This window comes from Charadrius vociferus, unplaced genomic scaffold (assembly GCF_000708025.1).
Source record: "Charadrius vociferus isolate BGI_N301 unplaced genomic scaffold, ASM70802v2 scaffold104, whole genome shotgun sequence".
In the NCBI taxonomy this organism is placed as follows: Eukaryota; Metazoa; Chordata; class Aves; order Charadriiformes; family Charadriidae; genus Charadrius; species Charadrius vociferus.
In genome coordinates, this window is record NW_009648255.1 from 283,782 (window position 1) to 307,119 (window position 23,338).

The window sequence follows — 23,338 nt, forward strand, 5'->3', positions numbered from 1 at the left end:
TATTGTGTGTATGTTCATTCCTCTGTGCTGCTTGCGTTGGTATGAGTAGCGCTTCTAAAAGCTTTAGGCAGCAATTACAATTTTTGTGTTTGCATGCATGCATTCTCATGGAGGTTACGTGCTCTTAGCAAAAGGGACTTCTATCTCTAAAATAATTGTTTGAATTAAAGATTACTTGTAAATGTAGACTAATACTCTGCATATTTTAGAAGAAAAATTTTAACTGACCGATACAGCCCGGTAAAATGACAGAGGAAAATATTCTCTGTATGCCTTGACTCTCTGTTCATTTTTTTTTTTTTTTGTTCTTGCAGGTATTAAATAAAACATGCTGTTGTCAATAGGAATGCTGATGTTGTCTGCCACTCAGATATACACTATTTTGACTGTTCAGTTATTTGCTTTCCTGAATCTTTTACCCGTGGAGGCAGATATTTTAGCAGTAAGTATGAGAATATTTTTCTACATAGATGAAATCTTTATAAAATTGAATCTTCTCTTAAAGGATTCCATTAATGAATCTGTTAGTACAATAAATGTTATAGCAGGTTGCTCGGAATGCAATTGCCTTAACAGTTTAGTTCAATGAAAAAATAAACTGCGTTTTCAAATAAGCTTACAGATGATATGTGCTCGGGTACCATGACAGTGAAAGCACTTAATTTCCTTAGTCATTTAAAAAGTTTTAATCTGACCAGGTATCCTATAGTGTGTTATAACCCTGTTAAAAGAATTCCATTATTAGTTGGCTTAGACAGCAATTTAAGTTGTGGTGATGGATGCTATTTTGTAGGGTAACTGTATATAAGATAAATAAAGTAAAATAATCTTCTATGGCCTGTATAAGTTATGTGTGTGCTGGAGGCTTTGTTGGTAAAGTTTTTGTATATGTTATACCTAGATACATATTTTTAATATATCAGGCTAATAAAGAGTATAATGAACATAGGATCAGTAGTCAAAGTTGTTGCTAGGCTATTTATTACCAATTTTGTAGATTGTGTAGTTTTATGGAGGAAGTTATATATGTCTTTGTAGGACAGAGCTTAAGCCACTGAAGTAATTAAACGTAAGTACTGTAGCGTCTCTATTCCCTGCTAGTTACAGTGGTATCCAGGAGAGTTTTTAATATCATATCAATTAATTTAGGAGAACAAAGAGACAACCCCTTGGCACTAAATGTTAAAATAAAAATACGTAGAAATTTGTGGTAATGTGGGTTTGATGAATTCTGAATTATATTATTTGGATCTTTGAGTTCTTAGTATTTTTTTTTTTTTTTTGTGGATACACATTTTAAGAAACTATTAATGCAGGTAAATAATGGCTTTATTATGGCACTGACATCACCATTCTATTGTGAAATTTTAAACTGGCTTTCTACTGTAAACCTGATTTTTCCTTCCCTTCTGTCCTCTGTCACCAAGCCCAGGCTTCCTCTTTTCATAAAAAAACTAATTTTCATTCTTGCTACTTCCTCCCTTAGAAAACATTTTTAAAAAAAAAAATACAAAACCAACACAAAAAAAAGAGGGGGGGGGGGGGGGGGGGCAAGAAAAAAAGGCATTTTGGAAGTTTGGTTTAATTTCTTCTGTTCAAGCTTCCATGTGCAGTATTCTAAAATATTTTCATCTAAAACTGGAGTGTCTTTTATTCTTGGGTATTTGGAAGTTACAGATTTGTTCTGAGAATATCTTTGAAGTAGGAAATGAAGAGATGAACTAGACACTTATTAAAACTTTGCTGTGAAAAGGGGCCAGTGGAATGCTTAAGAGATGCTCAGAAGGGGGAATGTTTGCACACTGTGTCACATGGAATCCAAGGCACACAGATAGCTTATAATCTTGCGAGATTTCATGGTTTAATGATTGCCTGTTGGGGAGCAAAATTCCAGCTGAAGTTTTGGGTTTGTCAACAAAAGAAATTCTTCTTTTCCCTAGTGATTTAGGTGTATTTTTATGCTTCTATGTTCTCACACAGTTGCAGCCTCAAATGAAGGATTATGTTTGTTTGAAGTACTGATATGTGTATATGAAGCAGGATTGGTAATTTTTTAAATAAGGGATAAAAATAAATAGGTTTGTGTCTGACTCCTAGCTTAAGTTGAGGCTTGCTGAGTATTTCAAGGGAAAAGCTTCGGTAGCACAAGCTCCTGAGGAAGGATGTTTTGAAGAAGGTACGTGAGTGAATAGTGAGGACTGAGGAAGGCAGCGTGGTGGCGTGGAGCTGTGCTGTGTGGTGGCAGGATGGAAGATCAGGAGGAGAGGTTGTTTGGAGCAGATTGATTACACAGAACAAAAATGTTTCCTTGAAATGTAGCTCCATTCCTACCTCTTTCCCCTCAATTTTATTAAAGTCTGTGTGAAGGAAGCTCCTTTGGAATGTTGCTCCTTTGAAAGAGTTCAGATAAATCATGGTAGTGTTTTTCTTTGAACTATAGTTTGAGTTCCCCAGTCTGAGTCTGGCTATTAGAAAATGTCTTGTCCCTCTGAAGTAAACACAGGTCTTATTTGACTGTTCTGTATGACAATTGGATGATACAGTGAATAGACAAATATTTCTGAGTCACTAAACTATTCAATAAAACTTGCCAACTGATGTGCGTTCAAGTCAGTGTATAATTCAGACTTTTGCAGGAAGCTTAACTTTTTCACTTTTAATGAAAAAAAATTTTAGCATACATACATTTTGTACTTTTTATTGTATGGATTCTCTATTGGTTTGGCTCATCGTAGAGCTACAAAAGATGAACAAGGAAAGGGGAAACAAAGCTTCCATGGATTTAAGCTCTCTACAGTATTTCTCTGTTTTGAAATGAAAGCTCATAGTTGGTATAAAACAAAACTGTAGATAGTTTTCAGCTACTAACCTAGATAGATAGCAGGGAGCTGAGAAGGGGTACATATGGAAGCTATTCTTTGCCTACAAAAAACCACCTGTTAAAAGCTGTTCTTCCCTGTATGCAGGTGAATTCAAAGCAAAAAAACCCCAAACCAATAAGAACACCACCATCCAAAAAAAAAAACCCCAAAACAAACCTACACCCAAAAGACCCAGTTCTTCAGATTTTTGCTTTTTTGGGTGGTTTGTAGTTTCTCGTCTGCAAATATGAATGTATCTGAATTGTAGACAGTAGAAAGAAAGATTTAACATACAGATAATTTAAGGAAAGATCTATTAATACTTTCTTGTTTTGGCAACAAGATAAGAAAAAAATGATGTTGCTATAAGAGTGGAAGACAAGTGGAAGAAGCAATTTTGTGATTTGTGACAATTTTGACATGGTCACAAGAGGTCCTATGTCTGGTAAATATTTTAATTTAAAAATAGTATGCAGGGCTGTTTATTTCTATTTACACTTGTTATCTATTTATCTCTTGCTGCAAACCTGAATTTTCTTCAAATTTTATTTCTCGTAGTATAACCTTGAAAATGGAACCCAGACCTTTGATGATCTACCTGCTAGATTTGGCTACAGACTGCCGGCAGAAAGCTTGAAGGTAAAAAAAAAAAAAAAAAATTATCCTGACTATATGTATAGAGAGGATTGTATCTACTGAATACTACTTCTGTAAGCCGAAAAAGTTAAATGAATGTAGTACTGAGGAAAAATAAATACAGAACCAATATGAACTGTTGCCTGTGAATATGAGATTCCTCTCCTAATAAAAGAATTTTGGTAATCTGACCTCTTGTGTGTAAGAGAGAATTTGCTGAATGTTTTTAATAAATAAATAAATTAAAAATACCTGAATGATGGGAATCTGAGTAAGTTTGGTAGACTGTTTTCTCTGAAGTTGGTGGCAATGCTGATCTATGATGGCAGTTACCTTGTGGTGGTAACAGTGGATGTCAGACTGAATTTTGTCCCTTTTTTTTTTTTTAGTAGTTTGAGGATTTATTGTCTCTGTAGGGTCGTGTATTGGTGAGTCCTTTCACACGGTAAAGTGTGGAGAGGCAAGAGGGATTGTCTTCCTTGCATGCAGTCCACACTGAGTGCTGTGTAAAGGATTTGTAGTTCCTTTTCTTGGGGCAGTACAGGAACTGTTGTCAGTTTGCTTCCTTCCTTGCTTTTCTCAAGTAAGTGAATGAAGAAGCTCAAGGGCTGCAGTTCTGCCTTAACCCCAGTGTGCTGTGCTGCAAAGCCGGTGGCTATGTAACAGGTAATTAGTCATGCAGCCTCTCCTTAGCTTCCCTTTAATTGCAGTCTGCACCCCATAGCAGATGAGAAGTTCCCGTTCTCCCAGTGCAGTATCGTTAAGCTGGGAAAATGAAGATAGCACATATACATGTTTTTGTTAGTTATCTGTTATAGTGTCGTATGCTCCAAATAAAATCATACTGGGATAGGAGTGCTGTGACATGACTTGAAAATTGGTTATAGGATTATTAACAGAAGGCACTAGTAAGTGATAATATATTGAATTAGCAGAAAAAGTACGTGTGACTTGAAACTTTTTTGAACTTTCTTAATCCATTTTTCTTTGCACTAAAAAGCGTGTAAATATTATACCATATTAAATTGTAAAATGCAACTAGTATTAGAGAAGTCAGAAGTAAGGTATAGGGATTTGCAAATGTTAATGTCACTGGAAAGGGAAAAATCATACTGACATATTACACAAAGTGATTTATGTGGAAAAAAGGTCAAACGTGGCTATAACCATGTGAATACATAAAGGATGTTATCCTTATTTTGCACTAGATTAGAAATTCTGAAGACCTGATGTCCTCTGAAATGCAGCATGTACAAAACTGGGTGTGTTTTGTACAGCGGGATAATTCCTTTTCCACGTCTAGTGTGGTTAATACACTTGGAATGTAGCAAGATGTGTAGATGGACTCAATGAAATGAATGGAAGGGAAACTACGTTCAAGGTGAAATAGGAAGGGACTATGAAGAAGGTTAAATAAATGTAGCTTGCGTAGGCAATGATGAGAAGGCATGTTCTACTTTTTCTGACTTCTGCGAAGGTAGTAGCTGTCTATGTATTCTGGTGGCAGTAGTCAGTAACTGGTGTAAAGACAAACTCACTTTTATCTGCATAAAATAAGATATAGGAAGTAGAAAATTATTTAAAAACAAATAACATATGGTGGTGTTAACACTGTAAACTGGTGTTGTAGTCCTGCTGCTTAGAAAAGTATTTAAAAGCTAGGTAAACATCCAGTTCAGCTGTAGTCTCCGCATCCTCCGAGGTAAGTTTGTTGCTGAGATTGTGGCTGATGCTTGTTGTCAAATGCTGGTGTGCTCTGTTGAATTCAAGAACAATGGGCATGCTGCATTTTTCTCCTTGCCTGGTGTAAGATGCCTGCCCAGTGGCATGAACCATTTACTTTCTCTAGGATCACGTTCCTGCAGTCAGTGTCAGTAAGTTTGTTTCGGATAAAATTTATTCTCCATTCCTCTCCTGTAGTTGAAATGCTCATCTACAAGAAAGGCAATTTAGTTTAGCTGTCCAGTCTACTACGTGTGTGAAGTTCAGTTTTCATTACTTTTTTTTTACTGTGGAAGTGGCTAGATGGAATCAGTCTTGTGGCAGTAACTTGTTTGGCTGTCACTTTGAACAGTGTATGAGTAAGTATTTATGACTGAGATGTCTGTGTTTTCATTTCATGTAAGAGTCCTAAACTGTAAATCTCCCACGTTCCAGTGAAGGGGAATTGCTACCATTTATGCACCTATGGAGACCCTGAATAGCACATGAGGGCAGAGAGCTGTTTTCCTGTTTGTTCTGTCTGTTGCCTGTGTGGCCCCAAAATCTGGCTCTGCAGCATCGTTGATGTTGCAATGCTTGTGAGTACACTACATGCAAAAACCAAAGCTGGTGTGAAGGTACAAGGTTGGATTACTCTTCAATTGCGTGGTGTCCTTTTAATCCCAAAGAGGAATAAATTGCTGTAAGAATTTCTCGAACTCTAAGAATTCTTCGGCAAATGAAACCTCAAGAAGACTTGGTTTTCATGCCCAATGGGTTTTGTCATGGGGAGAAGTGGTGTTAAAGCTGTATAGTTGTTTACTGGCTATATTGAGAAACAGAGGGAGATTAAGTGATTTGCCCAAGTAGTGAGCCAATTTAATACATCAAAAATAGATATAAGGAGCTTTGATTCTAACCTTTTTAACTGTTAGATAGCTCCGTGCCTTAACTAAGGTAGATGTTGTCACCTGTGTAGAAATAATAATGAATTTTAGTCCTTAATATAATACTAAAATGTTTTTCTTTGTTTCCATTGAGATTTTAATTATTTTTTTAAAATGCTATGATGTTGGTTGAAATAGGATGAAAATGTTATACTTGTTCAATGCTTCTGATTAAGATTTATTAACATGCAACTTGTAAAACACAATCTGTTAAATTCTGTAATAACCAGTGCCAAAGCATAAATGTAGGTGCTTTTTCTTTTTTTTCTTTGACTTCTGTGTGCTAGTCATAAAGTGGTCAGTCATTTGTGCCTGTGTCCTTAGAACAACAACTCCTCAGCTGAAGATACTTAAGAAAACATGCTATCATTGAGTAAAATCCAATCTAGTCGTAGTTAGCCTTTGGTTTCTATGTATGCTTTTCTCTAACTTTAACATGACACTGTGATTTGTGTAAGATTTCTGCGTAGAATGCAGTTGGTTCCAGACATACTGCTCTTTTTTTTTTAAAAAAAAAAAGCCAAAACAAACAAAAAACCCCAAACAAAACCCAAAACCGCAATGCTTTGCATTAATTTACATAACATACGTAATGTCTGCTGTATGAATCAGGGGAATCTCGGGGACCTACATTTGGCTGTCGGCAAATCAATGTAGAATTTCTAGTGGAAATTGTTTTTAATTGTTATAGGTGGTGTGATGTGCCTGTCACCACAAACTTGGCAAAGAATGGTTTGCTGGTGCAGCTTGTCTGCCAAAAGGGATATTATCATTACAAAAATCTATTCCTCAAAACAAAATTGCTTGTCTCTGTTGTAGGTTGAACTTTATGAGTAGTATATATTACGGATAAAATGTAAGATTATATATAAAAAGTACATTTAAGCTGTCAGTTTATATATATATATATAAACTTGCATATATTTTATATCTTTAAACAGACAGTTTATGTGTAAATTTTTATATAATTACGTATTATATAATATAATTACTACATACAATTATTATTATTTCTACACAGATGATGACACCTCTCTATATATCTAAAGCTGTCAGTGAAAACAGAGTTTAAAGCTCTCAAGGATATATCTAGAACTGTAGCAATAATTTCTTGAGCCCACAGCAGCATAGTTTCTCATTATCTTTATTTGCATAAACCAAATTACTTATTTTCTGGCAATTCACTGTGTGTTTTTTTTTTTTAATCTGTATGATAATTTGCCCTGGCTTTAAAACTGATTTAAACAAGTGCGAATCTTGTAGGAATATTGTTTTGTCAAATGATAGTCCATTGCATTGGTGTCCAAAAGCCTCTGCCGCGCTGTGACCTTATTGCACAAACACCTTACAGAGACAGTAATTTTTCTGAAGAGGTGTATTCCAAACAAGGATAGCCAAGGCCTGCTCTAGGTATCCAGTCTGGATTTTTCTGTACCTTGCTAATCAAAATCTGTTGAGAAGAGACTGACAGAAAGGAATCTAATTTATATCAGTCTAATTAATGTTAATGTCATTAATAAAGAAGCTCCTTTGCAGGTGGTCTGGAGCTTTGACCAAGGAGGCAAGCATATTTTAGTAAAGGCAAAAGGGAAGGGTACTCTCTTCAGAGCAAGTAGTTGTGGGCAGTACGCGCGGTGCTCCTTGGGCGCTGTCGCGCGGTGCCAGCAGCGGTGCCAGCAGCGGTGCCAGCAGCGGTGCGTGCGGAGCACCTATGGCGGGAGGGAGGGAGGGAGCGCGCGGGAGTAGGCAGCCCTGAAGGCTCGGCCGGGTGGAGAGGGACTAGTGGCAGTGCAGCGTTCAGGTGAGCACCTCTCCTCTGAGATAAGCTGTAGAATTTTTTGGTGGGTATTAAAGCATGAGGTTTAGAAGAGTTTCTACTCCAAACATTTTCAGTGGTGGAGTCACCTAAAAACAATCCAAAGATTGATATTGCCAGAATTTCCTACTTCTGTGAGTCTTTCGACTGTAGCAGGCTGACAGATCTCTAGTCTTTACTTACCATGGTAAACCAGCTATTACGTATGCTACTTCAGTGTTGATTTCACACACTTAACTTTCTTCTATTTTCCCTTTTAGTTTCTGAGTACGAGGTTTGTGTTAGTGCTTCTTAGGCTATTATACTTCGGGTTTCTTGATTAGTCTCCACCTATCTTAGGATAATACTTCCACAATATTAATGTAGTCTATCCAGTCCTCTTTATGCTGAATTACACTGCAAAGTCTGTTATGAACTTCAGATGATGTAATTGGAAAAACTGTTTTCTTTCTAATTCTTTACAGACAAAAATTCTGATGAATCAAAATAAATAGTCATGGATGTAGCGGAAGTCTTGCTATGGTATGGGACTGACTTGAACATAAAGATTTGTTTAGCTATTGTGTGAAAACATAGTTTTCTCTTCTTAAAGTTGTCTGCCAACCCTCTTAAGACAAAGAGAAATGAAGGCTCCTTTTTCTGTTCCTGTTTTCTAGGGATTCCTAATAAATTCAAAACCCGAGAATGCATGTGAGCCTATAGCCCCACCTCCGCTGAGAGACAACTCCTCCAGTGCTTTTATTGTGTTAATTCGAAGGCTTGAGTGCAACTTTGATATCAAGGTAAGGCTCTTTTTTTTTTTTTTTTTTAAACCCCCCCCCTGTTTCAAGGTCTTGAAGAATTTACTGGCGATGCAGAAAAATATCTATAGCTAACAGCAGGATAGATCCTGAAGGGAAGGGACAATCTTACTGTCTACAGGCAAATAAAGCAGTACTGTAATATGATTTAGTTTAAGATTACCTGTTTGTGGGCCAGCTTACATGGCAAATAAGGATGATGGATGCTGCAGTTTTATAACAGAAAATGTTGTGTAGCAGTATCAGTTTTTCTTGCCAGTTAGACTCTTTGCTGCCAGAGATCACAGGGAAATTAGGGAACGGAGATGACAGAAAAGCACCCAAAATCTGCAGGCCGCTTTCCTGATTTATTCTTGTTTTTAATAGCTGGATCATCTTGGCTCACACTGAGACCCCATGAACAATGGTAGCGTCACGGTTGATGGGGAGGGACAGAGTACTGCTGGGCAGAAACAGGCACAAGTAGCAGGATGGCAGTGTTTAGCGGGTGCAACAGCTAGATGTTACATTATGAAGTATTATAAAGATTGTGACCTGCAGCTGAAGTGTAGTAATCTCTGTTATTTCAAAAATACAAAATTAGAATTATTTGGCTTTGGCTAGAATACTTGATTTTCTTGAAAATGACCCTGATATATGGGGCAGCAAAGGATGTCGTAAGGAAAAGAGGGGTCTTCAATTTGTTGTTGACTTTCATGAACTAAAAGGAGATCCAGGCATATTTGCTGCTATGTGGTATGTTCAGTTACATGGTATGGTGGTTAAACGTGTAAATTCTACCCAGACTGCAGATTCCAGCTGTAGAGGCAGCCCCACTGCTCACGTAATCTACCTTCACATCAAACTAAGGAATGTCACATGTTTTGTACCGTGAATCCTGTCACTGTGCGTATGACTTGGTGGGAAAAGGAAGAACAAATAACTGTGTGTCTTTTCCACATCCTCTTTGCCTTTCTAATTGCTGCCCCTAAATTGATGGGATGGTATTACGGCTGAACACACTGTTAAAGGAACAAGTCAGAATTTTTCTAGTGAAATATGTTTTTAATCATAAATACAGCAAATGCTTGTTTGCTGAAAACAAATTGCTACGACTGAGCCTTCAGCTCTGGTGCTAAACCAGAAAAATCGTATGTGTGTTGCTGGTTACAGAATTCCCAGAAGCTTTGGAGAGCTTCTTGGCTGAAGGCAAGAGTCAGGCAGGGGGCAGAATTGCTTTATCTAACTTAGTAAGTGCAAACTCTTGTATGTTAATTTTACACATCTTGATTTGCCACACATAGTCAATGAGTGTTCTTGCAGAAAATGGAAGATTTGTACATTATCATTGAGGGATTTCGATGGTCAGTTCTTTAAGGATTAAGTCACACTAGCTCTGTACATAAGCATTTTTTGATTATGTTTTATATTTCACGTAATATCTGTGGAAAAGTAGATTCCCACAGATTTGTTCATTAGACAAAGAGCAAGGTAGAAAGTGGATCAGAAGTTCCAAGGCCCACCCCTGGAGGTGTTCAAGGCCAGGTTGGACGGGGCTTGGAGCAACCTGGGCTGGGGGGAGGTGTCCCTGCCCAGGGCAGGAGGGGGACTGGGGGGGCTTTAAGGTCCCTTCCAACCCAAACCCTTCTGTGGTTCTGTGATTCAGTTTTGGTGCACAATTTGTGCTTTTGTCTTTGGGGCCGTGGGTACCAAGAGTGAAGTTGCAACTCTGCAATAAAATTGCACAGGCAGTTGCTGCTGCTTTTTGCAGCTAGATGGTGTCGTTAAGCTTGTGCTCGTTTGTAGTAGCTTGGGGAGAAGGTGCCTGGCTGTGCTTGCATTAATGCCACTCTTTACTTGAGTAACTGTCACCTGAATATTTTGTAGGCATATTCATGTGTGGTTTTACACAAACACCATCATTTTATAATCTAATAATTAAGCAAAGGCCCTATGTTATATGTAAGTGAAAAAAAAAAATATAAATGACTTACTACCTGTCCCAAAGGACATATTTCAGTGTTTAATGGTCAGTTAATAAATGCCTATTCAGAACATGATATTAAAGAAATAAAACAAGCAAACAAAAGAAATTAATACTACTTAGAAACTGTCACTAATTACCATAGCACACTTAAGTGAATATGAAGATTAAGAACCAGTGATAACCAGGGAGCTTTGAAGCTCGGATCCCTCAATGACCTTTTGTATTCCTTTCTTTGGTTTCAACATTTGGTGATTTGTGATGAGTTATCAGTGATGACTCCTTCACTGCTGTTCTTTGTCACAAACTCAGATATGTAGCCGTTCAATGCATTTAATCCTTTCCTTTTCCTACTTTTGACTGTTTTAAAATTCTTGTGCCTTTTTTCTTTTTTGCCTATTTTTGCTGTTGTGCAGCATGCAAGAAGGCTTTGTAATTCAAGCTTGACCTACAGAACCTTTTTTAGAATAACCAGTGGAAGTTTTCAAGCTTTACAGCTCATGTTCCTCATTGTTGTTTGTCACTTGAGAAGAAAAACTAGGGGGTGGGGTGGGGGTGTGTGTATATATATCTGTGTGTGTATATACACATACATATTTTCCCCTCTCCTAGCTTTGAGGGTAGAGGTCTTAAGAAAGAGCACCAGAATTTTCCCTTGGGTGTTTCTGATTTGGTGACGATAATCTGCTGTAAGAGAGAGACAGCGGTGGTTTCTTGGTGAATTAGTGTAGGGCAGCATTCCGTAAGGTTTGTTGGTGTGTTTGGTTGGTTGTAAGGGTGGTGTGGTAGTTGGTGTGTGTTGACTGGTTAATAAAGCTGTTGTGATGCCATAATAGCCAAATGCTGCAACTGTTCTCAGTTTCAAAGGTATTTAAAGCTCTGAAGTTTCAGTTAGCTGTACTTAATGGTTGTATGTTTGCCTGTTACATAAACATGTATTTGTGTTACGGTCTCCTTAAATACATGCTAAGAGGAAATAAAAGCTATCACCATGTCCTGCGCTAGATCAGTTCAGAGCAAGTCTATCCAGCTATAACCAAACTTACTATGTAGTTTTTAACATGAGTTGAATGCAGGATGAAACCCAAATGTTCCTCAAGGTTCTTTAGTGCCTTTTGCATCTTGTGATGAGTTTTTATGCTGTTGTGGATGCATTAGAAGCAATATCTAAGATGAATAGTTATAAATTAGTTATGTTTGCATTACTGATAGTCACTGCAGCAAATGCTGCTTACAGGGACTGTAGGCTTTCCTTATATTGACAAAAGAAACAGTATATATCAGAAACATAACTGGTATGCAAGATATTTATAGTTTTGTACCCATATTTATAATTTCGTACTTTTCCACGAGAAAGCCTATGATACCTGGGTAAGATATTTCCACCTCTCTAAAGGCACAGAAAAGATACTACTTGTGATTTCATGAGCTATCGAGTGGTAATTTCTAGTTTACCAAAATAAGTTAGTACCTTTATTTTCAACTATGATTAAATATTATTTTTATCTACCCATAGAAAGCTTTTAATCCTGTTTTAGTATATGTAAAAACTGGCTGTCTGCAGACCATATTGAATGATTTTTCTGGAAAAATAACATAATTACATGAGTGTAAGAATAATTATATGATTTTATTTTGAAAGGTGACACTTGTTTTATAAGTGCAAATGAAGTTGTGATAATATTTATAACTTCCTCAAAGTGTACCTTGTCTTAGGACAGACAGGTTACTATATTTTGAAGCAATCGTCTTTCTAATGAGTACTCTGTATGGCTTACAGGTTTTAAATGCACAGAGAGCTGGATACAAGGCAGCTATAGTTCACAACGTTGATTCTGATGACCTCATAAGCATGGGATCCAACGACAGTAAGTACAGGTATCACTTCTTCTCTCCTGTTTGAAAATCATTTCACCTGCTAGAGTGTACAGTAAAATCAGCATAAAGTATTATGATGAACTCTCACGTAAAACCATAAAAAACCTGCCAAACCCAAAATAATGACAAAACCCAGAAAAACCCACCCCCAACCAGAAATGTGCCTGCTTTTAGCATTTCAAAATGGGAGATGTTTCTATAGGAACATGTATGTATGCTTGTGTATTATTTGTGGCATTGAGTTTGTACGTTCTCCGAGTGTTTTTGTTTTTCCTTTAAATTTTAGTTTAACTGTTATGGGCTAAATAGTTACATTTATGAGATAGATTTATATGACTGATGTGGAAAATAGCTGATGTGTTGTTAATTAAGTAGAAATATAGGAAAAGTAATAAAACTCTATTCTTTTGGAAGGACATTGAACTTTACGACTTCTTAGTATTTGTTAGTGGTTCCATTTTGTTGTTGTGCTGTTGTGTATATTTTTCTGTTCCTTTGGGCAAATAAATTCTGATTTCATATGAACACATATTACCTGTACATATTTTCAGTTTGTCAGTTGGAAAAAGAATGTTGAGAGACCAGTGTGCCGTTTGCTGATTGATTCTGGTGCTAGCTGTTCGAATTTTAACCTTTGTGAGAGTGAATATTTTCAGAACATCTTGTAATCTAGTCAAAATGTTGGGTTTGTATCATGGTACGTGTTTTTTGTCTGTAGTGCTGTCAGGACTTTCTTTGTGGCATTTCTTTGTTTTGTCCAGTTTTTGAGCTTGCTCAATATGGAATAAGAACATAAATGACAACAAAAAAGTCTTTCCAAGTGGAAACATCATTGAGTAAACTAGGATGTGAACTTCCAGCAAACTAGATGGCAACTGAGTAGCCCAGAAAGCTATGTGAAAGTGGTTTTAATGAATTCCCAACCTGTGTGAATCTTATTTTCAGGTTTCAGTGAGAAATCAAAATGTAGAATAAGTTCCCTTAAATGTGAAGCATAAGTCGGAGGTGCAAACCAATATAAAATGAAGCCGATGAGACAGCTTTCTAGAACATGGGATTTATCGTTCAATAATTTTTCATTCGAGTTGCATTTTTGAGCTTCTTACTGCCTTCGCTAGTAAGCAGAGAAGGGGGAGACAGTTCCATCCAGTTTCTTGAGACTGAAATAAAGATGTGGGATTTGTTAATTTTCTTCTTTTTGGCCTTTTCTAGACACAGCTGTTTCTGTTGTGTTCATTTATGTTTAGGGTGACAAGGCGGGAAGACAGATTAATTAAAATTTACAGTACCAGACCACAGAAATTGTAAAAGTTGCCACACATTCTGGAAATCAATGGAGTTGTGTGACTTTATATAGTCTCCGAGTAAGAATTATGTTCTAGTTAAACTTCCTCTGATAATGCCTCTCTTTCTTTTTTTTTTTTGTTGTTGTTGTAAAAATACTGTGATTTTATGCTCCCTTTAAAGATTCTATTAAGAATTTTGATTTCTGTACCTGCAATAAAGTCCCTAGATGTTAGTAGGAAAAATGATGTCACTGCTTATGTGATGTAAAGATGTAGCATGCATGTGCACCAGTCTCTGTTGTTACATTAAAATATGTCTTCCTGTTGTGATAGTCTCATAATGTTCAAGTTTTATGTCTTAAGAGTGTCCATAGAGTGTCTGTGTAATAACAGCTTTATTTTCCTGCTTTTATACAGTTGAGATTTTAAAGAAAATTGACATTCCTTCTGTCTTTATTGGTGAGACTTCAGCTAATTCTCTTAAAGAAGAATTTACTTATGAAAAGGGGTAAGCTACCTCTGTGTTATTCCTTGCATTGTCATTGCCTCTTTTTAATATTTATTGTTAAAAATAGGATGTTGTGATGACAGAGGTTATAGATATTCAAGGTGAAACCTTGTGCCTGAGAGCAATGGGCACAAAGCGTTTTAAAAAGGAATAGAAATTGCTTTCCTGCAAGAGGGTTACCATATATTAATCAAATGTTTCTCCTTTCATTTTCTTATAGCATTAAACGTATGAGTTTAGCTAATGATCTAGGAATCACAGAAATGTTTGTGAGTATGTGTGTTTTTCAGATCTAAGGGTGTTTTCTTCCAATATGTCAGTGCCCATTGAAGTCAGATGGGTCTTTTAAAAAAAAAAAAAAAAAAAAAAACAGTTTAAAGCACAGTAGAGATAATGCAGTCATGAAACTATTGGCAGGTCAACACTGAACTGTACGCCTTAATCTAGCCTTTCTATTGTATTCTGAGGTATCCATGTAAATACTGACATGGATAATTTCATTGATTGGTAGTTTGAATTTAAATGATCACTTGTCAAGCCTTACCAGTGTTTAACTCCTCTGACTTACTTTAAGTGCAATTCTGCTCTGGAAGAGACATAGAAAAATGGGATTATTGATTTCCCTGGTGCTCCCCACTCCATTCCTTGTCCAGAAGTGATTTCTTTCTGAGGCCATAGCTATTCATAGTATAAGGCTACTGAAGCTGTCTCTTTTCATCATCTTTTATTAATAGCTCTAGAACAAGTTGGAGAACTTCCTGTGCTAGGTACATCTGCAGGATGCATTTAAGATGATTCTAATGGGATGCATGATTAGATTTGCACTGCTGCTGTTCTGCTTTAAGGCTAAAACTTTAAAAAGGAAAGCATTGTGAGAACAAGATGGTTAAAATATATACCCTGAATAGGATGGAAAAGGAGATGTGTTTTGTATTACTAGTCTAATGATCTTGCTCCTTCAGGTCTCTCTGTCCTTTCAGTAAATTAATCAGAAGAACTAGATTGTGTCATTCTTGGGTAGATTCACCTTCCTGATGAAACTACTTAAAAGTGCGGTTCTGCAAGAGTAGTGGTCGTAGAACTATTAACACTTTTATACATTGTACCTTCTCAGATGTTTCTGACTGCTTGTGCCAACAGAATAATAATGGGATTTTACTTCTTGAAGTATCAATAAATACTTGTATTCATATGTCAAGTTGCCAGCATTCGTATCAGGTTCTCTAGGAAGATTTTTGGTTACTGTCCTCTAATTTTTTGACTCTCCAGAGGACAAAGGGTGCACTGTACCATGCTTCATGATTTGAAATTAAACCTCCTGTATAACCCAAAATGCTTCAGTAAATATGAATGATTCACAGTATCTTTTGATAGTCATGTTGTGTTTTTCTCATTCTGATATCAAAGTGGCTATGAAGTTGTTTTCCTGGTTGCTTTAGATTTATTTGATGTCAATAAGTAGTTTTAACTCCAAAAATGTTCAAAGAAACGGTGGTTTGTTTTATTTAATGGGCTTTACATTATGTGGATATCAGCTGAATTTTCTGTGTTGTTGTACACAGGTGGGTATTTCTTTGGTGTGTCTAGCTTTTATTTTAATGGGTTTTTCATTGTATTTATTCTTTAAGTTATTGCTCATTAAATTCTAACCTATTTAGAAAGTGTTATCTTTTTCTCCCCATAGTGGCCATGTTGTGTTAATCCCAGAGTTCAGTCTTCCTTTGGAGTACTACTTAATTCCCTTCCTAATAATAGTAGGGATTTGTCTTATTCTCATCGTCATATTTATGGTAAGTTCCTTCTCTTAATAACATTTTTTTCTTTCAAACAGACCATCGTAGAACTATCACTTACTAAAGTGAAGTGAAGGGATACAGTACAGGTACAGCGAAAGCCGTGTGTACTGTACATACCTGTACTATGCTTACCTGGAACCCTTTATTTTCTCAGTGCAATGAACAGGTGCAGAATTTTGGCAAAGGGATATCAGGAGCCCTTAGGATGTTCTACTATTCAGCTACTTGCAAAGAATTGTCCTCACTGCTGCTCTTCCACTGTGCAAGTGCTTTGTTTTTTCCCCGTAAAGAATGACCTGTCCTTGTGCTCTCATACACTGAGAGCATGTCCCACCTTACCAAACTTGTACTGCCCAGTCCCAGTGTTCCACAGTGCAGCTCTCGCTGTTTTTTACTGCCAGTATAGTAATCAGTTAGCAAGCTCAGAGCCTGTTACAGCATATAGCATATGTCTTACAGCATATGCATTACCTATAGAGTCTCTCAGTGCGGCATGTGTCTCCTATAAAACGTTGAATACCATAGCTATATGTTATTTCAGAATACTTAGCATCCTACTTCTTGGAACCTCTGCTGGTGTCTGACCAATTTATTATTTTACCTTTTGATAAAAATCAAGTAATACATCAACTGTTCTATAATATTTTCTTAAAATATTTCTTTCTGTGTTAGTGTTTCTTGCACTGTAAATAATGTATTTCATTGACAACCCTGGGCACAGTCAAAATTACAGCAGTTCTCTGAAAACAAAGCAGAAGTGACCAACTAGAGATGATGTAAAATTCACTAATGCTTTGTCTGACCTTCTGGTGATAACCTTGATCGTAAGAAGACTTTGTCTCAGTTAATTAGGTGAACATACAGCCTTATTGTATCCTGAAGGTCAGCAATTTGAAGTAAGGAGAGGTGATATTTCTAAAGGAGAGGTGTCATGGGGGATAATATTCTGTGAACATCTGTTGTTCTGAGACCATCAGTATTCCAACTTGAGATTCACTAATGATCAGCTTATAGTGCACTGAAGTTGAAAACTCAAACAAAATATCAGTTATCTAAGAAATGGAATGAAGAAGACTATAAAAGGGACTGTGGTATAATTTTGAAAATCGTTAAGTACTGGCTTTGCATCCTATCAAAATGGTGTGAAGCACCACTCTGTCATTTTTCAGAAAGATACTAATTAAGGAATGAAGAGAAAAGCAATAAAATACTTAGGGGGGGCTCTTATTTAAAGAGCGATTTAGAAGGTTACCATTGAAGGGAAAGCTAATGTAGGAGGGGGGGACATACAACAACTGTAATCATGAGGAGTGTGAGCTTTATTATGAACACCACTGTGGAAATTCAGAAATAAGAGAGGGGTTTTACTCTCGGGATATTTCTTCATATTTTGCTTCAGGGGTTTTCACTAGTTCAGTTGCTTTTGTTGATGTTAAGGCAGTTGCAAAAATTCCTGATGGGCTTCAGTGCTGTCATCTTCAGGTCAAGAAGTGAACTAAATTACAGACCAGTCTTGCACTTTCGCAAGGAACTAGAGTCATGTTACACAAGGCTAGTCCCACTGAAAGGCTGTCTCTCCTCAGAACTGCAGATGTTTCCCTCCCTGTGAAAACAGCAGTTTTCTGCACCAAGTGGCATTAGAGATGTTACAGGAGTGAGCTTGCCAACCATACTAAATTAGGAGACGTTGATTCCCTTGAGTGGAGAGAGGCCTTGCAGAGGGATCGTGATAGATTAGAGCACTGGACGATTAATTGGTGCAGTGAACTTGATCCCAGGGAGGTTCCAGGTTGGATTCGGTCCTCATTCATTTGTGGTCTTGGCCCTGCTTCTTTTGGGAAATCATGTTTTTAACTAAGAAATGAATGTGAGACTCTCCGTTATTAAGTATCTGAATTGCAGCAGAAAACCTGCGGTTTATGCATACAGCGCATTGTTTAGCTGGGGTAAAAAGACTCTGAACGAACAGTTTAGATCCAAATATGCTTAAAAGTGTAGCCAGGTCTGATGCAGAAGGATAAATAAGGTGGTTTTTTTTTTTCCAAAACCAACTGCAGTTTCAAATGGTCCTAATAATATTTGTCCATAATATATGTACATTCATACCTTAAAGAAAATAATCTGTTGTGATGTATATCAGTGCCTTTCAGGGATTCCTAAAGTGAGAGATACTAATGCTGTTCATAAGATAAACACAGACAGTATTAATACTATCCTCAGCGTAGGTAGGCATAGAACACCTCTGCAAATTTCGAAAGATTTGTTAGTGTGTGTGCTTTGGTTGAGGCCATTTTTTGTTTGTTTGTTGTCATATTTGAAAAAGAATGTCATATCACGGATGCTAAAATTAGAATTTGAACAGAAATAGCATTAGGGACTAAGAAAATGGAAGCAGAATCTTTAGTATAGCTGAAGACAGCAAGTAAATATGGCTTGAAGTAACCCCTTTACTCCTCCCCAGACTACATCTAGATACTATGAAAATGGTTCTGATGAATGTGGGAATAATTCTCTAAAAGAGCTGTGATAATCTAAAACTGCAAGCAAAACCATTCAAACTTCATGAATTGTTTTGGTGTGAAATGTGCCATCCCACTGTACGTGGGCCTCAGTAGAGCGTTTCAGCATTGTTTTGTATAGAATGTGGCCCTTGTTTTGTATAGTATGGACTTTTTCCCCCCCCTCTTGCCTTTCCAAAAAAAGCTTATGTCTTTTCAGTTTCAACTGCCATGGTCATCAAGAGCATCCTTTGGGCTTGTTTGGCATCATCCTTGAGTCCAGGCAAGGGAAGAGATGATTCAGTTTGAGCTGGGGTTCCCTTTGGACTAATGTACTGCGAAGACTCGTGAATCGAGACTTCTGTTGTTCTTTTACTGTTTTAACTTGCTGTTCAAGCTGTCTTATATCTGTTTCCAGATCACAAAATTTGTCCAAGACAGACACAGAGCAAGAAGGAATCGGCTTAGGAAGGATCAGCTTAAGAAACTTCCTGTGCATAAATTTAAGAAAGGCAAGTGGATCATTCTCTGTTTAACTAATTGTTTTTAACACCAAAACCCTCTGGATTGAGGGGCTGTGTAGTTTTGGGATAACTTTGAGTGCGCTTGAAATAGATAGTAGAGTTTGGAGTGAAAGCACACAAGAAGTTTGACTTGGCCCCGCTTTCACTGAAAATGAGGGGTTCTAATGTTTCTTTATGGAGGCAGAACAGACACTATATGCAAACTGTGGCTGAGAATTAATGTTGCTTAATATACCACAGAATTGGTACAGAAATTCCACAAAACTTCCTTGTGCTCTCATTAACAGTGACCACAGCAGTCAGTCACTGTGATGCATTATTTCCATTATTTGTCTGGAACCCGATAAATACTAGTGGCACATAAGTTGCCTGACATTGTAGAGACTAGAGAAACAAAACTACCTTGTGGGTATAACTTACCTGCTTTTCCAGAAGAGTGGTCCTTTCATTCAATCACAGTACTTCTGTGAGGGCAAGAACAACTGACATTAAATGTCAAAATGCTTGCTGTTGTGATTCTTTGTAGTGATTAATTTTATGCAAGATGTAATGACAAGATAAGAAATAAAGCTGTAGCAAGTTACTTTATTCAGTGAAATAGAAAAGCTGCCTTTAGTCCTTCTCTGTTGTAGTCTACTCCTTAAAAGTAGAAGAAAATCTGCCACATTTTTTCTTCCTTTTGTTTTTTAAAGATGTTACCGTTTTACGATCTGATTGTTCATTCGTACAAGCTATTGCAAGGTATGAGGAGAAAAGGTGGAAAAAGTACTTAATTGAAATGATTGATTACTACATAACACATGTCAATAGAGAACGTATTTGCCAAGGCACAAAGACCATGTTAGGCGATATGCCTGGATTCAAGGGTAGAACCACTGACTGTTCTTGGCCCTTGATAAAGCCAGCCTGTGTTATTAATGCTGCTGCTCTCACTTTGTGCAAAGCAGATGTACAGTTTTTATGCAATGTTAGTCAGAATAATGAGGGGGGGTGGTGTTTCCTCTGCAGGGTAGACTGAACCTTGCTATAATGACCTATTAGTATGGATTTAAAATTAACTCTAAAAAACTATCTTAAGCCAATAAAGCTAATATTAATTTTGTTTTCTCTTATTGATTCCCTATGAAATCTAATTAGAATAAAAATACAAAAGAAATTGTTGTATTTGAAAGAGAAATTTGCAAAGAAAAGGTGCTTCAAGATCAGTTAATGTCTTTGTCAGTTAATTGTGTGCATCTGTAAGTAACGATGTCAGAATTACATGACTAACTAGCCAGTGTATGAAAATATCTTATTGCTGTTTTCCTTATTCTCCTTCCTCTTTCCTTCTGCTGACTCTTACACAATATGAATTGTTCGGAGCTCAGTCAGTCATTGCAAAGTACACCTGACTGTAAATATCCAGGTATCCACTGCATTTGCTGGCTTATTGAAAACAGGACAAAAAGGTTATTTTTTTCAACTATGAGTTCAGTTTCAAAGATATATTGCTTCATGCTTCTTTGTGAAAGATAGGGTTTCTCAAGACATTATTGGAAATTCTCTTCACTTCAGTCTTCTCAATGATACATCCAAACAATCTTATCTTTTGCATTGGAAGGATAGGTGAAAACAACTCCTGTGGACTCTAATCCTGTTTTTGGGATTGCTGGATTTTCTGTCGCCTCCCGTGTATTCTTAAAAATCTGCTCGAATTAAAACGTTAATCTAATAGTGAAGCTAAGACACCACAGATACTGGTTCTTCTTTCTTGCACTGCTTTTTATATCATGAATCACTGCCTAATGAATGGTTTCACTGTAATGTAAAAGGGTTTTTAAGGGAAAGCTGGCTTAAGTGTGTTTCTAGGATTTAATAGGTTGATAGGGAAACGATGATGTGATGAAGATGATTGTTCTGTAGGGGTGATTGCACTCTGACAGAATCACAGAATTTTCAGAGTTGGAAGGGACCTCTAGAGATCATCTCGTCCCACTCCCCTGCTAAAGCAGGACTGCCCAGAGCACATCCCTCAGGACTGCATCCAGGCGGGTCTTGAAAACCTCCAGAGAAGGGGACTCCACACCCTCCCCGGGCAGCCTGTGCCACTGCTCGGTCACCCCAACCGTATACCTAAAGAGTTCTTAACAGAATTCTCACTAACTGACATACCTAAAGAGTTCTTAACACAGGAAACACCTGAGCCATCCCTAAATAGGATATGAGTTACATACCGCTATAAGGCTTGGGAATTCTTTACTGATTTCAGAAGGCTTTAAATCAGGCACTTAGCATTTCTGTAAGGAGCAGAGAACGCAGTAAAAAGAGATGTGGCATTGGCTATCTTTGTGAAGTCCAAGACTTCCTAATCGGAAGTCCTAATCGGCAACCCTTGCCTTTGAGTAATGCCACAGAATGCAATGTATGCTACGTCAAAATCTGTTTCCTGCGCTGAAAGAGTTTTGGGGCAATCTTGTGGTCTGGTTCCTTGCAAAATGGGTTACAGTTTGGTCATATGAAGGTCAGTGGGAGTTGATACCTTTTGTATCGTGTCTTTATAACAAAAGTGAAGACAGCAAGAAAAGACAAATCCATTTAATGTGCCTGTAATTTGATCATTAGGAAATCTGAATATTCTGAAGAATAATAGCTTAGGGGGGGGGGGGAAAGGGTTAGGAATTTCCTGAATTGTTATGTATTGTAGAATTTATTTTCAAAAATACATAATATTATTTCCAAGCTAGCTTACCTTTATCCTTAAATGGAATCTAGGCCGAGACTGAAAAGATTTTTAGATCTTAACTGCAATGAAATTACAGTGTAACCTCTTGCTCCTGTAGAAAAGAAATTATCCTAAATTTAGTGAAGATAGAATGCTGCAAAAGAAAGAGGTATGTGAGCATATTAAGAAATTAAACAAAAACAAAGCAATTATTTCTACATTGAGTGTTGAAAGTTAGGATCCTAAATGAGTGATTAGATACCTAATAAATTACCTAGGATTTGGGAGTTGCTACTTCCATGAGACTTCTAAAAATGGAGCTGTGTGGTTGGGTGTTTAAATATGGAAGAAGAGCTTAACTTTAGGCTCTCAGCTTTGAAATGTGTTACGTACACATGGATAAAAGCCCAACATATGTGACAAATAACACGCTGTAAGAGTATGTGTCATTTTAAGCAAATACATGTATTGAATTTTTGTGTGCCTGTTTTTATATGCAGATTGATACATAGGGTTGAGCAATAGCAGGAGATAGATGTATCTCTATGGTTTTTAAAAACTTGCTCCAGAGTAAGTGCCGTTCTGCAGTTTACTACATATTCCTAAATTGAGCTTTTTTTCCCCTGAAAATGGGATTATAACTGATCTAATTACTGTTCATTACTGACTCATCTGTGTGACTGCACAGTACAGTTATGGTCTAGTAGAGAAAACCAGTCATAAGTTCTACCAAAGTCCTTGCAGTTTTATTTTTGCATTTTTCATTGTTCATAAGTACACCGCTATGTGGGATATACATGGATGGGTAATTCTGTGTTTCCAAAAAAGATTTTTTTTTATTTGTATATGCCAAGTAGTTAGAAGATAATTTTGCGTACTAAAGACTTTTCAGACACGGTTCATTTAAACAAGATACTTCATTTTGCAGCGGTTTCCATACTTTCTTTCCCCTCCCCCTGATTTTTGGTGGTCCTGAGCCAGCTTCTAAAATACAGTGATGGGTATTTGAGAGAAAGATGTCTGCAAAGTGTCCCTTTTAAAAATTCAATCCTCTGTTCTTTGAGGGACATGTCTCCACGTTAGTTTCACCTGCATGACTACAAGTCACGGAGGCTCCAGGATTCACAGGGAAGTCATCCAGGTCTCAGCGCTGAGGAGGGCTGGTGTTTCTGGTCCTCGCTGCTGCACGGGCTTGCCTCCCTTCCCCAAGCCAGGATGACAGCAAGAATCTGGGTAATAGTGTTAATTAATTTGTGTGATAACCTGACGTGGAAATGCGGCAGATGGCCTGCAGCTGATGGATGCAGCGGGCGCAGATGAGCAGTGGGCTGAGGGCTCGTTGGTGGTTGCGGTACAGGAGGAGCTGGGGCTGCGAAGTTGGGGGCGGCAGGCCGGGACACAGGGCCTGCACGAGCGCCAGAGG

The 23,338-nt window shown here is 37.4% G+C and overlaps 1 protein-coding gene across 1 annotated transcript in view; it reads left to right on the forward strand.

Annotated features, from left to right (window-relative positions):
• Positions 1-307: 307 nt before the first annotated feature.
• RNF13 (ring finger protein 13) overlaps positions 308-23,338 on the forward strand; it is a 35,286-nt gene continuing 12,255 nt past the window's right edge. Inside the window, exons 1-7 of the mRNA XM_009884378.1 lie at positions 308-442; positions 3,420-3,500; positions 8,618-8,743; positions 12,505-12,592; positions 14,306-14,396; positions 16,081-16,186; positions 19,109-19,202. Of these exons, the coding sequence (XP_009882680.1) occupies positions 329-442; positions 3,420-3,500; positions 8,618-8,743; positions 12,505-12,592; positions 14,306-14,396; positions 16,081-16,186; positions 19,109-19,202 (700 nt within the window). The 5' untranslated portion in view covers positions 308-328. The remainder of the gene's footprint in view (positions 443-3,419; positions 3,501-8,617; positions 8,744-12,504; positions 12,593-14,305; positions 14,397-16,080; positions 16,187-19,108; positions 19,203-23,338) is intronic.